The 16,668-nt window shown below is 47.1% G+C and overlaps 1 protein-coding gene across 1 annotated transcript; it reads right to left on the reverse strand.

Annotated features, from left to right (window-relative positions):
* On the reverse strand, positions 14,585 to 16,468 carry LOC8069230 (berberine bridge enzyme-like 18). Its single transcript, XM_021450495.1, has one exon. It carries the CDS (start codon positions 16,446 to 16,448, stop codon positions 14,820 to 14,822), a length of 1,629 nt encoding a protein of 542 aa, XP_021306170.1. The 5' UTR covers positions 16,449 to 16,468; the 3' UTR covers positions 14,585 to 14,819.

The raw sequence follows: 16,668 nt of genomic DNA on the forward strand, positions 1-16,668 counted from the left end.
TAGCCCTGCATCTTTTCTCTGCTTGTTTTTTTTTTTTGAAGGAGTCGAAACTCTGCTTTTCTTGCAGCTATTAAGGTCTTATATTACAGATGAGCTGGGGATACCAGGGACACAGTTCAGCAACAATCCTCACATGCACCCTAGCTAGAAGCAGGTTTAATTAAACTCATTCAGCCAAGCCTGCAGCGTCTTGGTTACTACCATATACCTGTTGGTGGTGCCACCAGATTGGGAAAAGCTCGCCGTACGTCGATGGGTCAGCGCGGCGCATGTCCGCTGATGTCGCTCCTAGCTAGCTATAGGACACATCACACACGTACTTGCTTTGGCTTGAGGCTCCAGTTGGGGACCGCGCTCCCTCGCCTGACTGAATCCTCCTCGTGCTTCACGACGGGATCTCTTAAGAGCAAGGCTAATAATACAGCCCAACTACTGGCTGTAAGGTTTCTTTATAGCCTTCTTGCAGCCACTCATATAATGGTTAGCTCATCACTATTAATATATGGGTCTCTCTGTTCTTGTGTCTGAGCCGGCTGTAAGCTTACAGCCCGGCAGGCCGGCGTAGCTTTCGGACTCGGGAGGGACGGAGGGTCGTCGGAGGCCCTGGCTGCCGGGCATACATTTCAGCTTGAGTTCAGGAAGAAGTAACTACGCATATCATATTACACAGCGGTGAAATTAAAGTAAACAGGATCGGAATTGACTGAAGCAGCAGGAGCAGGGTATAGCAGGCAGGCACTCCAGGCAGCCGGCGGCGGCGGTGGCTACGGCCGGGGCCGGTAACTAGCTAGCTAGGCATCAGGGGCCCCGCCCCCGCCTGGCCGCGCGGACGATGGCGGCGGCCTGCGCCAGGGTGAACGTCTCGACGAGGATGTGGTCGTATCGAGGGTCCACGTGCATCGTCAGGAAGACGTCGGAGCGGTAGCCGTGGTGCGCCTTCACGGACTGCTCCGACGCGAAGGCCAGCCTGCACCGCTCGCACGCGAACGTCAGGCGGCCCGGGCCTCTGACGGGCTCCAGGTCGGCCTCGTGCGCCGACTTGATGAGGCGCCGCCCGGGGAACGCGGGATCGTCGTCGTCCCCGTCGCTGCCGCCCGCGGCGGCCATCGCCGCCGGCGGGTGGTGCGGAACGACCGGGCCGGCCACGCTCATCGTCCTCGTGCGCCGATCGTGGAGCTAGTGTCGGTCGGATCGGAGCTGCTAGCTAGCTGCGTTTGTGGCGTGAGTGGTTGAGAACACGGCGGCCGGAGGAGGAGATCGAGTTCCAGCGACCCGCGAGATCCGATCGAGGAGAAATGGTTTTGGTTTTGGTTTTGGGAGCTAGCACACCGCCGGCCGGGAGGGGGGAGATGAGCAGTGTGGCGTGGCGTGGCGTATTTAACTTTAGAGCTAGCTTGTTGTAACCTAGCTATGCGCGGTATGCAGCCCACCACCGAGAAGAGTGTGACACTGGTCGTCGTCGAGTGGACACTGGTCGTTGGTCCCACACTTACGTCAGATGACGTCACGCATTTAATTTTAATTTGCATTGTGCTGATAATATATCAAAACACACAGCGCAAGAAATAGATGAAGGAAAAGAAGAGAAGCAGGATGTAATGTGAAGGAGGCCTGAGAAAAAAAAAAGATCTAATCAACAACTAGCTAATACCATGCATGGAAATTAAAACCCCACTTTATGAGTCTATATCTTGTTTTCCAAGTAGGTTGGGTAGCCACCGAACAAGTACACGAGTCTCCAATTATCCATATATCCCGCATACTAGTCGACAAAATCATACTTTTTGAGTATAAAAATGTCGCATTTAGAAGTTTCGAATAGGTGGCTAACACGTACCATGACGACAAAGAAAACGGAAATAGCCACATTTAATGATTTTTGGAATGACGTTTAGTGTCGCGACAAGTATATCAAAATCCATGACATGAACAATATACTACTAATCAATTCTTCGACAACAAACCGACAAAATCATCGATCATTGAGTTGACTTGTTTCCTTCGTGTGATAAACAACAAGCGCCAAAAATCCCTACCCCAGCTGATACTAAGACCGATATGTCCTATCTTTATGAAACATACCTAATCCTAAAATATGTATTTTACTTCTTGAGTTTTCTTTGAATTTGTTGTATTTAGTTAATACCTAGTTTAATTTCATAATTTATTCCATTTATTTACTTGCATACATATTCTATATGAATTATCTAAATTACTTTCAATTTCATTTGTGTTCCAACATGTGGCTCGACACTTGATTCACCACATAGAGAGACATCCCTTGGGTTCAATATAAATTTTGAATAAATCAGTAAAACAACTAGGAAAGAAATTAAGTTCTTAATGTGGCCACTATATATATTTCTCGCTTACTATATTTCTTGAAATGCCCCAATTAACCAACTCGTACTAATGCTTAAAGACTAACAGATATATCAGTAGGAGATACTTATAGGACCTCAGAGTATGTACAGTGTAGCACTGACAAACTGTGCATATATGCTAAAAAAAATAGAATAACTACATCATATCATACTAAAATGGATGTACCCCTATGGCCACCCTTGTGATTTTTTTTGGGAGGGAGGAGGTTGGGGGGGGGGGGGGGGGGCAATATCGCATTATTTGTGATAATAGGACATTTTAGGAGCAATGAACTAATGAGTTCACGACAGTTGTTTCTTATGTTATCACTTGCTTCCTGTGTGTGCGCGCAGTAGAAGAACACAATATATGGGTTTATAATCCTAGCTATTATTAAAACCGATCGAGAGATCACATCACCGAGCACATCATAATTAAAACATATATGGCAGGTTAAATTTTTTTAGATATTATTAATTGAACGAATCCTCGTCATATACTGAAGGTAAGCCAACAGCGGCATCAGTTGTGGATGCGATAGTGGCCATGAACAGCCTTCAAGGTGGGGAAGTGGCGGTGGCAGACTGGGCACCGGTAAGGCCTGTCCCGATCCCGAATAGGGTCGTTAATCATGTGCAGTGCTGGGCCGTCGTCGTTGGCATCGTGCACCGCCTTGGGGTCCCATGGGCGGCGGCTTGGGTCATCGCCGGTGCACCCTAATGCTGCCCCGCCGGCGAGTAATTGGCCATAGGCCATGCAGAAGAGGAACACCTGCACTCCGTTCATATATATAGCTAGTAGGGCAAAATGAGAGATGGAGAGAGTGGACAGTTGGGACGAAGGAGTAGTGTAGGTTATGAGAAGCACCGAGTATGGGTAAATGACTTATATAGCACTGTGTGTTTCAGGGTCAGAGCTTGCTAATAGCCTAAAGCAAAAGTCTGAAGATCAAGCTAAAACGCGTACGTACCGTAGCCATGCATATTGTGCCTCTGGTAGCCATATTGTGTTTTGTTTTGAATGGCAACAGGTCAAAAGATGTGTAGTAGTATATATATGGTATCTCGTACAAACTAGACACCTTAGTTCTTGACATCAGTATATCCCCTAACATCTAGCTTGTTGCTTTTTGGACTTCAAATTAAAGCCATAGCAGAAATATATATGTCTCTATGCGCTCCAAGACTAAAAACTCATACAACATCTTATCACGTTAAATTAAAAGCTGCTGGAAACTCTGATTTCTATAGAAACAGTGGGCTTAGTTTGGATTGACTCGTTGGCAAACACCAATTTCTTTGGAACGTAAATTTTCACATGCATGCATAAGGAAGTAACTAATCCAGCAGACTTGAGAAATACACCATATCCTAGGCCTTGTTTACTTCCACCCAAAAACACAAAATTTTTCAAGATTCCTTGTCACATCAAATCTTTAGACGTATGCATGGAGTATTAAATATAGACGAAAATAAAAACTAATTACACAGTTTGGACGAAATTGACGAGACGAATCTTTTGAGCCTAGTTAGTCTATGGTTGGACAATAATTACCACAAACAAACGAAAGTGCTACAGTGTCACGAAATTTTGTCGTTGAGGAACTAAACAAGGCCCTAGAATATATATACTTTCTCAGATATAGATTAAGGGAGAGTGGTATATGACTTTATTATATATGTCCTTGCATGCTCAATAAGATCTATGTATAGCAACGATGGCACCATGCTAATTCATGGAAATTTTCATGCTGCATTTATTGATCCGTGGAGATTTGCATCCATTAATTCACCTATTTAATCAGGCTTTTGGATTCAAACATATGTGTAATCTGGGATAAATTCTAAACTCTCTATTCATTTCTAGGACAGAGTGAGTAATTAATTAGATGAAAATGAGCTTGAAAGCCTTTAAATCAATAAGTATATAAACAGGCAAGTCAGCTAATCATCTCAAAACAGGTGCAATCAAGAGGTGTTGTAGTTAAATATCCATTAGTAACACATTTCTGAACATCTCTTTCAAATGCAACTAGGAAAACTCAAAAAAGTTATTTAGAACAAGCCCTTGGAAACATTGTAGATTGGACCATGATTGTGTTGATGCATGATTAAATTATATTTTGTGTTAATATACTCTTTAGATATCTCTATCTTTATATCCCTATATATCTATCTCTATCTTTAGTCTTTAATATGTAATCTCTATATCTATATCTCTATCTTTGCTGGAACCTTGTTCCATTATTAAAAAAATATCTATCTCTATTTATAATTTCTATCTCTGTCTCTATCTCTATAGCTAAAACATGGCATATAGATATGTCTGTGCGAACTATTTTTACAGTGGTGGCCCCGGAACGTCGCCCCGCTTGCCCCTACATGGCCCTAAATATTTTTTTACCACCGACAAGGATTCTATCTTTTTCTGCTAAAAAATATTTTGTTTGTAGGAAATTATTACACTCGGTATAATATCTAAATCTCTATCTCTATCTTGAATCTCTATCTCTATTGAAACCTTGTTCCATTATTAAGAAAAAATCTCTATCTGTACCTTTATCTGTATCTGTATCTCTATCTCTATCTCTATCTATATCTCTACAGCTAAAACGTGACAAAAGATAGCATCTGCACGAAATGTTTTTGTGGTGGTGGCTCCAATCTGTCGCCCCGCTCACCCCTAGGCAGCCCCTTCAGCAAATCCAATTGCCTCCTCCAACTTAGCTTCTCACCAACACTAAAGATTCGACCACTGACAAGGATTATGTCTTTATGTCTAGTAAAACATATTTTGTTTGTAGAAAATTATTACACTCGATATAATCTTTATATCTCTATCTTCAATCTCTAATCTCTATCTCTGCTGCAACCTTATTCCATTATTAAAAAAATCTCTATCTCTATCTCTATCTCTGTAGCTAAAAAGTGGTAGAAGATATCATTTGCGCGAACTGTTTTTGTGGTAGTGACCCCAACCCGTAGCCCCACTCGCCCTTATGTGGCCCCTTTGGCAAATCACGTTGCCTCCTCCGACCTAGCTTCTCACTAATAATGAAGATTCGACCGTCGACAAGATTCTGTCTTTCTTTATGTCTACTAAAACATATCTTGTTTGTGAGAAATTATTTTAATTTGTGCATGTCTTTCTTTATGTCTACTAAAGCATGTTTTGTTTGTGAGAAATTATTTTAATTCATGCTCATTGAGTTTTATCGAATACATATCTTAAGAATGCGATGACACATAAGCATCCAAACATTATTTCTATTGCTGATTGGCCCTAGCATGGTCAACTGATTGCCTTCCAAGCCATGATGGTATCGATCTTTGTGTGACAAATTGCCCCATATGTGCTCTACATCTTGGTGGTGGCCATGTTTCCCAAAACCGTTTAATTTATGTTATTCAGTATGTCTGCTGTCATTCTATGGATCTCTAGCCGATACACACTTGAGACAACATAAATCTGGTAGTTTAGTGGGTGTCCCTGAGGGATTGTAATACCCGATTTTAAGGACAAAACCAGATATGCACCATATGTGAGTCTTAGAAGTCAAATCTCATATATAGCTACAACTACAAATAAGGGGTAATATCAAAAGACAATGCATAAATATATAACGTACTTAGTATAAAAGAGATAACCTTTGATAGCAACAGCGGATAAACAACTCCAAACTTCGGGTATTAACTTCTCTCTACAGGATCCAACTGACTGGTTGATCACAAGCCTAAACTTCTCCTGAGGTTTGGGGGAGATAGCAAGAGTGAGTCAATGTCGAACTCCACAAGTATAGCAACTAGATTGTATAGCTTCCACAATCTCATGATCAATGTGACATAAATAATGTAGAGCATTAAACAATAAATAATGAACGTATTAACACACAAAAATCATCACCCTTAATGTAGATGTCCCCAAGGCCGCTCATGACCGTGAGCTCGGCTAGTATACTAGTTTTAACACTCTGCAGAGGTTGTACATCTTTACCCATGAGTCATGTTTTACCCTTTCGCCCGAGGTCGCGAGTCTCTTAACCCAATTCCTAGGGAGGCCGGCAGGGATCACTATGAAGCCTTTCAAAAGTTCGTCTAACATGTTAGGGCCGCAAGGTTTTCTTAGCGAGCAGATATAGATACCCCCTTCCGAATGGCACATTGACGCGCAGCCTATACACATAAGGACAGAGGCTCGCACTATACCCGTGTCGGTTAAGCCCCTCTAGCGCCCTTTCGGGTAACCTCTAACAAGCTAGAAAAGGTCTTCATACTAAGCTAAAGCCAGAGCCATTATAGCCCTCATGGTTGCACTGTTGTCCCGGTTATCACTTACAGATAAATCATCAAGTGGCTAAAAAGTCATTTTTATCGTTTATTACTTAACATTAATCTAGTCACAGGATCATGATCACAGAAATAAAATCCAAATGCTATACTTGCCTTAATCCAATTGCTCTTGCTGATCCTTTTGGTTCTGCTAGTCTTTACTTGTTATCCAAGCTCTGATCTTGATCACGGAAGTACTCTTGTTCACCACGAATTTCTCACCGTCTAAATCCGATCATCGATCATCAACACACAAACAATCGGAGACAACAAACACGAAGCAAACAAAGCTACAATTAGAATAGTACACCAATCATATAAAAACAGTATGAAAAGTTTATAAAACAATTCTACGCATCGCTACAATCTCACAGACGTAAAGATCACGAAAATCAGAGCTAAAACGGAGAAGATATGAATTTTCTAAGATTTTATGAAAAAAAGAAATTAATTAATTAAGGTCACGAAATTAAAAATTTTCAAACTGGTGAATTAAGTTTACTAACATGTAGAGCTCATTAATACGAATCCAACGCAATTTGAACGGGTCAAAACAGAATTAAAATGAATATTGTATAAGCAATTTAAATCTGATGGCAAAATTGTAAATACTTTTTCTCCTAAGCCGATCCAGAATACGTCTTTAGAATTTGAAAACGTAAACGGGGAATACGTAAAGGACCGCGGGTTATATTATGAAAAAGAGCAGGGGCTCTTTAGCAAGATTCGCAGTCGAAGGGGTACGGGCTAATCGTAGCCGTTGGATCGCGTTTCAAAGGCCCTGAATAGATCCTAGAGAGAGAGAGGGTCGCCGGCCGGAATAGGGCAGGCGTGGCAGCGCCATGGCCGGAGACTCGCCGGAGTTCGGCATTTGAGCGATTCCGGGCACTAATCGACGCGCCGAGAGCATGGGGAGATAGCGGGGGTCAACGCGAGCTTACCAAGAGAACTTCGAAGGCTCGGGGAAGACTTGGAGGTAGTCGGCCACGCAATCCAGCGGACAACGGGGCCCTGCACATGTGAGGAATCTTGCCTACGAGCCTGTCTCGGTCGTATAAGGCTCAGTTCATTGGATGGGTTTTTCTTGTGAAATGTATGTGCCAAAAAGGTAAAGCTTTCATGAGTGTCTCTATCACTACTGGAAACTCGAATACTCATATGTGTGACCAGTTTTTCTATGTGTTTTTTGATACACGTAGAAAAAATATAGAGCCTATAAACCTACAGCATGAAAACAGACATAAAGGTTGATGTTATCTCAAAAGCACATCCTAACGTGGATGCACATGGCGGCATAGGGCAGCGCAGGGAAGTACCTTGTCTTTTTTTGTCGATTGGCACTGGGTTAATAGTGATAGATGTAGCTTTGCTCACATGTATAGAACATATCAATACTTCTCATCCTTTAGTACTTGTTGTTCTTCTACTACACATGCCATCATGTGAAATTTTAAACTAGGCAAACATTACTGTATGTTACTTACAATATTATAAGATTTGTTGTGTTGTAATGCGACTACAGTATATTGTGATGTGTAATGAAATCATTATAAGGATAATATATATTTAATATGACATTGCTACTGTTTAAAAATAATTTTTTGTGCATTTATTTCTTTTTTTCTATGAGTTCAGCTAAACCAACGAAAAATGTATTCTGTGCATGTAACACTGACAAAAAACTATTTTTGACGAGGAACCGACAAAAAGCACAATTTTCTGTCATTCTATTTCCATGGGTTATTTTCTATTGGTACATGATTAGAAAAATATTTTTCTATCGGAATTCATACTTTTTTTTTAGTTTTTACACACATGAGTATTCGAGTTTTCAGTAGTGTATTGATGTGAGGCCTTGATTCAAACCCCGCTAGCTGAACCTAGCAGGATCTTTGCATACACCCAGGTCTGGGTGGCATGGTTGACAGCCTGTTTGATTTATTTGCATTGTATGCACTAATTTCTCGGGGTGATGTCCATGTAGCGGACGGTTTAGTGGCCACCCTTTTGCCCCTCCATGATTTTTAAGGAAGAAGGAAGAAGAAGAAAGAGAAGGAAGGGAGAGCATATATAGGAAGAAGAAGAAAGGGAAGGAAGGAAGAGGAAGACCAAGAGAAAGAGGAAGAAGAAGGAGCCCGTGCTAGGTTCATGTGCTGCATCCGCCATTGGCACAAAGAAAACACGTTTTTCTTTGTATGTTAGTTGTCCAAGAACAAGCAGCGCTGTTGTTGACTAGATATAATAACCTAGTGAAACGAAGAAGAGGATAAGACGCCAGCTTCCTGCTTAGGCCCTTTTTGGTTCCACCCCAACTGAAACTACATTCAGTTAGATAATTGCCAAAACTATTCTGTGTAGCCAGCTATAGATAAAAGAGAATGGAGATTGCACTAAAGGAATATCGCACTAATTTTTGGCCTGCAGCTAAACATGTTAGGATCCTTATATATTTTGTTCTAAATTCTGAAAAACAACTTGAGAAACACACTTCCTTTCTTTTTTACCATATAAACATATTAGTATTCGCAGTTTATATTCATCTTCCTTTCATGTCGTGTGTATATATAACTGATGACGAGCAAGCAGTACCCCGTTACCATGAATTCTTACATTAATAACCATGCATTATATTACCAGCTAAGCTACCTGACACAAGAAAACAAATGGTCCTCCAATCCCAAAAAATTAAAGGTTGTTAGCATCGTGCTATCAAGGTTCCCGTGAATATAATGCAGCTATATACTTTGTCTGTTCGAAATTATAAGTCAATCTAATAACATTCCTAAAAAATCAAAGTATCAGAAATTTGACCAAAATTTTTGAAAGAATTACTAAGATTTATAACATCAAATGGATATACTATCAAAATAGAATTAATAGAAAAAAAATCTAATGATACTTATTTAGTATCAAAAAACACTATTATTTTATTGCATAAATTTGGTCATACTTGAAATATAGTGACTCTTTAAGAAAGTTAGAATGATTTATAATTTGGGATTGAAGAAGAATAGAATGAGAGCCGACAGCAGTTTTCATTGATCATCTCAGTACATATACATGTTACAACACGTTGCTCTTTGGCAACCGCAAGTGTACATCGTGGAACAAGTCTCACGTCGTGGCCGCGTCCGTCGCCTGGACGTTGGCATGTAGCGTGTATCACGCTATACCATAACCCCCCCCCCCCCCCCCCCCCGCAGTTTGAAGAGTGGCGCCGATGAGGAGATTCACCCCCCCGTGGTGGAATGGTTCATGGGCGCGACACAAATACTGGAGCGGAAGTGTTCGAACTGAGCTGTCGGAAGTCCCTTTGTCATGACGTCCGCGAACTGTTCGCCTGTCGGAACGTGCAGCACTCGGAGCTCACCGAGCTGAACATGTTCGCGAACAAAGTGGATGTCCAGCTCGATATGCTTGGTTCGCTTGTGGTGCACCGGGTTCGATGACATGTAGACGGCGGAGACATTGTCACAGAACACCACCGTCGCCTTCTGGACATCGCAGCCGAGTTCGCCGAGGAGCTGTCGTAACCAGATGCATTCGGCTGCAGCATTTGCCACGGCGCGGTATTCGGCCTCAGCGCTGGAACGGGACACGGTTCCTGCCTCTTGGAGGACCATGAGATGAGGGAGTCGCCCAAGTAGATGCAGAACCCGGACGTGGAGCGCCTGGTGTCTGGACAGCCACCCCAGTCTGCGTCGGAGTACGCCGTGACGTTGAGGTCGGACGACGCTCGGAGAAGGAGACCATGCGACGTTGTCCCGCGAACATATCGTAGAATGCGCTTCAGGAGCGCCATGTGAGGTGCGCGGGGGTCGTGCATATGTAGGCACACCTGTTGCACGGCGAAGGCGACGTCGGGCCGCGTCACCGTCAAGTATTGAAGCGCACCAGCGAGGCTTCGGTAGTGGTGAGCATCATCCACGGCGGGTCCATCCGTGGACAGCTTCCCTTTGGCATCCACAGGCGTGCTTGCCGGCTTGCAGTTCGTCATGCCAGCACGTTCGAGGATGTCCTCGGCGTACCGATCTTGGGTGAGGTAGAAGCCTGCAGCCGTGCGCTTGACGTCGACGCCGAGGAAGAAGTTGAGGGTGCCCATGTCGCGAATTCTGTTTGAAGAAGTTGGACGATGTGTTGGAGAAGAGCCTCACCGGATCCAGTGAGAACTATGTCATCGACGTAGAGTAGTAGATATGCGGTGGAGCCACCATTCCGAAGCACGAAGAGGGATGTGTCGGACCTGGTAGCACGGAAGCCAAGTTTGACAGCATACTGGGCAAACCGTGTGTACCATGCGCGCGGCGCTTGACGCAAGCCATAGAGAGATTTGTCGAGAAGGCAGACAGCATCAGGACGGTCAGCATCGATGAATCCAGGTGGCTGCTGACAGAGAACATGTTCGTGTAGATGTCCATGGAGGAAAGCATTGGAGACATCAAGTTGTTTGGTTGGCCATTGGCGAGAAGCAGCAATGGTCAGAACAGTCCTGATTGTCGCAGGTTTGACAACTAGTGAGAATGTCTCTCCAAAGTCAACTCCGGCGCGTTGAGTGAATCCACGGACCACCCATCGAGCTTTGTAACGTTCCAGTGTTCCATCAGGTTTCAGTTTGTGTTTGAAAATCCATTTGCCCGTGACAATGTTTGCACCGGACGGACGATCAACGAGACACCAGGTGCGATTGCGCTGTAGTGCGTCGTGCTCGGCGGCCATGGCAGCGCACCAATTGGGATCTTGGAGAGCAGCACGAACAGATTTGGGAATTGGTGAGATGGATGTTTGAGTGCTGGTTAAGGCATATCTGGGATTGGGTTTGACAACTCCAGCCTGAAGTCGGGTGACCATTGGGTGTCTGACGGGTGCTGGAGAAGAGATGGGTGGGGATGCAGGAGGTGTGTGTTGGACAGGTGGAGATGTGGTCTGTGTTGTGGTTGGAGAGGTGGAGGTCTGGGTAGTTGGTGATGAGTTTTCCAGTGGGATAATGTTGGTGGGTCATGGGGAGACCTGAGTTGGATGTGGTGCTGCTGTTTTCTGAAGAAGGATTGGAGCATCACACGGTGTAGTGTCAGGATGGTCTATTGTCGGATTTTCGTCAGTGGGGGAATTCTAAAATGGGAATCTGGTTTCGTCAAACACAACATGTCGTGATGTGATGACTCGGCATGTTTGAAGATCGAGACACCGATAACCACGATGATTAGAGGGATACCCAAGAAGAACACATGGCGTGGTGCGAGCACTGAGTTTGTGTTCCATTGTGGACGCTTGGTTGGGAAAACATAGACAGCCAAAAACACGAAGATGAGCATAAGATGGGGCGACGCCGAACAAGAGTTCGAAGGGCGTTTTGGGTCCACTAGCTTGACAGGGGCGTAGATTGATCAGATTCGTGGCCATGGATAGCGCCTCGACCCAGAATTCAGTTGGCATGCTGGCGTGGATAAGCAAGCTACGAATGCAGTCATTTAGTGTGCGAAGAATTCGTTCGGCCTTCCCATTTTGGGAGGAAGTGTAGGGACAGGAAAGGCGTAGAACGATGTCATGTTGCTCACAGTGGTGTCGAAGAGTTTGGTTATCAAATTCCTTGCCATTGTCTGTTTGAATGGCTAGGAGAGGGAGTTGAAACTGTGTCTGAACATAGGCACGAAATGCAAGTAGGCAGGGTAGTACATCAGATTTTGCACGAAGGGGAAATGTCCATGTGTAATGAGTAAAATCATCGATTATTACAAGATAGTACTTGAACCCTGAAAAACTAAGTACCGGAGATGTCCAGACATATGCGTGGACAATTTGAAAGGGAAAATAGCTAGCTGAAGTGGAATGGGAAAAGGGAAGCCGAACATGTTTGCCTAACTGACAGCTATCACACACTGGAGGAACTTTGCTAGGAACAAAATCAACATGACGAAGGGTTTGATGAAGAGCATGGCGTCCTGGATGTCCAAGGCGTTGGTGCCACAGATGTGATGTTGGTGCGGTGGTGACGAGCGCCGTGGCTGATGGTGGGTGTAGGGGGTAGAGCTCGCCACGACTGTTACATCGGAGGAGCACCGTTTGCGTTGGACGATCCTTGATAGAAAAACCGAAAGGGTCAAATTCGACACTAACATTGTTGTCTTGAGTAAGTTTGCGAACAGAGATGAGATTTTTGACTAGGGGAGGTGAAATAAGAATATTGTTTAGTTTGAGAGGAGAGGAGGTAGCAGGGATGATTGAAGATGCGTGGTGTGTGACTGGCATCGTGGTGCCATTGCCTACTAGAATAGGAGATGAGCTGAAGACAGGGTGGGAGGAGGAGAATTTACCAGAATTGGAAGCCAGATGGGAGGAAGCGCCCGTGTCCATGTACCATTCGGCGGTTTGAGGTCCCGTCGATGGTACGTTCGCCGTCATCAGAGCGGCGAGGAGTGCTTGATTGTTCCATACATCAGGTGTTGGAGTTGGTGGTGGAGGGTACGTGTTGGGGTCGCCGTTGCCGTGGAAGAATGCCTGATGTGGTGTCGTGCCGGGTCGAGGTCCGAGCACGCCGCCACCAGGCGGGCGGAACGGCATCTGCCAGGCCTGGACCATGCCCGTCTAGGGGTTTGCGCCAGGAGGTCCATGAGGAGGCCGGTAGCCGAATTGCTGTCCACCGAATTGCTGATGAGGAAAGCCGCGACCGCGGCCACGTCCACGCCCCCCTTTGTTGTCGTTGCGCGAGGTCGGTCCGCCAGTGTTGCCGGAGACAGGAGGGGGTGCAGGCGGGTTGTTGTTGGAGGAGGACCCGCCTTCGCCCGCAGTGGATGACGACGATCGGGATCCCCCGGATCCCCCGGCGGTGAGGAGAGCATGCTGGGCTGAGGTCTTGGCGTGCTCTTTGTCGTATTGTTCCTCCAGAAGAAGATAGGACCTGGCGGAGAGGAAGGTGTGTGGCGGTTGGCGCGACGTGATGGCCGGGATGGCATGGCGGTACCTGGAGCTGAGTCCGCGGAGCATGGTGAGAACTTGACTGGTCTCCTTGACCGGTTGGCCGACGTCGCGGAGGGCATCGGCGAGCTGCTTCAGGCGACCGGTGTACTGGGTGATGTCCATGTCCCCTTGAACGAGGTTGCGGTACTCAGCTTCCAGATAGACGGCGCGATGGAGTTCGTTGTCGCGGAATTGATCGTGGATCTTCTGCCAGATGCTGTATGCCGTGGCTTTGGGGGCGCACACGATGTTGCGCACGTCCTTGGAGATGGAGATGTAGATCTAGCTAACGATGCACTGATCAATGACGACCCAGTCCGGATCGCGGCGTTGATCGATGGTTGGTGCCACGGACACATGGGGAACAAGATTGAATTTGCCGAGAAAGGCGTCAAAGAAGCAACGCCATTCATCATAGTTGGGATTGGCAAGTTCAAGAACAACAGGAACATGAGATTTGATGTTCACAGTTTGGAGAACTGCGACAGGAGGGGTGGGGGCATCAGAACCGGCGCCGGCGGCGAAGGACAGGCCGGCATCGGAAGAGGAGGAAGAGTTGTCGTCCTCGATGTCAGCATCGAAGAGGGGATTGAGATCCATGGAAGAGGATCAGGACGCAGCAAGGTGCAGCGGCGGCGCGGTTGGCGGTGAGGGCGCGGCGAGAGTGCGGCGAGGCGGAGGATTTAGGCAAGGAGAGAAACCTGGACAGCTGATACCATGAAGAAGAATAGAATGAGAGCCAACAGCAGTTTTCATTGATCATCTCAGTACATATACATGTTACAACACGTTGCTCTTTGGCAACCGCAAGTGTACATCGTGGAACAAGTCTCACGTCGTGGCCGCGTCCGTCGCCTGGACGTTGGCATGCAACGTGTATCACGCTATACCATAACAGGGATGGAGAGAGTAAGTAATAAGCAATAATGCATGATAAATGGACTTTTTATTTTGTGCATATGCATGCAGATCTCATGTTTGAACAAACAAATACAGTAGTCGATAATATATATATGATTTTGAACAAGCCAACAAGCAGCTGGCACACGCCGCCACTTGACACGATAGATGTAGTAGTAAGTAGGAGCCACGTACATACTACGGAATTGACTGCCGACGATCAACAGCTAGCTAGCTAGCTAGCACGGGACGTGTGTGTTCCAAAGCTGCTAGCTAGCTAGCAGGAAGAGGAGGGATGCTCTGCTCATTCCTGAAGAAGTCGTGAGGATCCACCTTGCTCTTCACGGCCGCCAGCCTATTGAAATTGTCATTGAAATACTTCTCCCCCCAAACCCTAGCCTTGGCGTAGCTGGTGACGTTACCATCCAGCTCGTTGGTCCCTAGGTCCAGGTCCCTGCAGTTCACGTACACAGCTCTTGGGTTCTTGGACACATATGGCGTCACATCGTCATGCGCTCCCCTCACCCAGCTCGTCATCCGCTTCTCCAACTCCAGCGCCGCCGTCCTGTTGTTGTCGTCGTCGTCGTCGAACCAGACCGCGTAGAGCTGCAGCTGGTAGAGGTAGTTCCGGTGCGGGAACGGCGTCGCCGACGGCGAGATGCTGCCCATCCGGCCGCCGTAGGGGTCGAGCTGGAGCAGGGACGTCGACGCCTCGGGCTTCTCGAGCCAGTTTGACCATATGCTCTCCCACGCGTGCCTTGGCATGGCCTCCTGCACGTAGTCGGACTTCACCTTGAGGTGGTAGTATGGGTTGCTGCTTCTGTTCAGGAGCACCTCCGGCGGCAAGTCCGCCGTGCCGTAGAAGAAGAAGACGGTGGATTTCACCCAGCTCATCTCCTGGCAGTCCTGTTCCGCCATTCCTAGGTCCGGGAAGTGACCTCGCATGGTGTCCACGAGGCTGCTGCACCGGCCGAGGAACTGGGCGACGAAGTCCGCCTGCTGGTTCTGCACCATCACGCGGAGGTACAGGTCTCTGGGGAGGGCCGGCGCGATCGCCTGCCATTTGGTTATGAGGTCGACGGCGGACTCGTTCCTCCGCCGGCGGATGCTGAACACGGTGACGGTCTCCGTCACCGGCACCAACCGCACCTTCCAGGACAACACGACGCCGAAGCTCTCGCCGCCGCCGCCTCGGATGGCCCAGAACAGGTCCTCCCCCATGGTGCTCCTGTTCAGCAGCCTCCCCTCGGCGTCCACCACCACGGCGTCGAGGACGTTGTCGGCGGAGAGGCCGTATTTGCGCGACAGCACGCCGAATCCACCGCCGCTCAGGTGGCCGCCGATGCCGACGGTGGGGCAGCTTCCAGCGGGGAAGCCGAGCGTGCGGTTGGTGGCGGCGGCGGCATAGTAGAGCTCGCCGATCGTGGCGCCTGACCCGACCCAGGCCTCGGCTCTCGAGGCGTCCATGTCGATAGCGCGGAGCGCAGCGAGGTCGAGCACAGCGAAATCCCGCCGGTGGGGGTCGACGGAGGCGTAGGAGAGGCCCTCGTGGTCGTGGCCGCCGCTGCGCGTGCGGACGTGGACGCTATGGCGGCGGCCACAGAGCACGGTGGTCTGGACATGGGCGGGCTTGGTGGCCGCAACGATCACGAGCGGCCTCGTGCATGTGTCTGGCTCTGGCAGGGCGTAGCGGAGGTTCCGGGCAGAGGACAGAAGGACCGAGGAGTAGCTGTTGTTTGCTGGGGTGTAGATGAGGGAAGGCGGAATGTCCGCGGAGAGGCAGCCGAGGAATGCATCGACGACGACATCGCTGGAATAAGCTGAAGTTCTTGCGCTGGTGGAGAGGATGCAAACAAGGGTTACGAGGAGGTGCAAGATTGTTGTTGGTGTTCTTGCCATCATTGACGCCGGCGTAATATTAATTAAGTGGCAACTGTGGAGGTGGCTTGGAGCCAAGGAGATGTAGTATTTATAGGCTACAGTCGATCGTACGTGTTGTTTGTGACCTTCATTTGCGGCTCTCTTTGTTTTATTAAAACATACTCCCTCTGTCTTGAAATAAAGTGCATTCTGGTATTTAAAATGTATCCCTAAATATAGTATATTCATCAAAGAATAAGAA

Source organism: Sorghum bicolor, chromosome 10 (genome assembly GCF_000003195.3).
Source record: "Sorghum bicolor cultivar BTx623 chromosome 10, Sorghum_bicolor_NCBIv3, whole genome shotgun sequence".
Classification (NCBI taxonomy): domain Eukaryota; kingdom Viridiplantae; phylum Streptophyta; class Magnoliopsida; order Poales; family Poaceae; genus Sorghum; species Sorghum bicolor.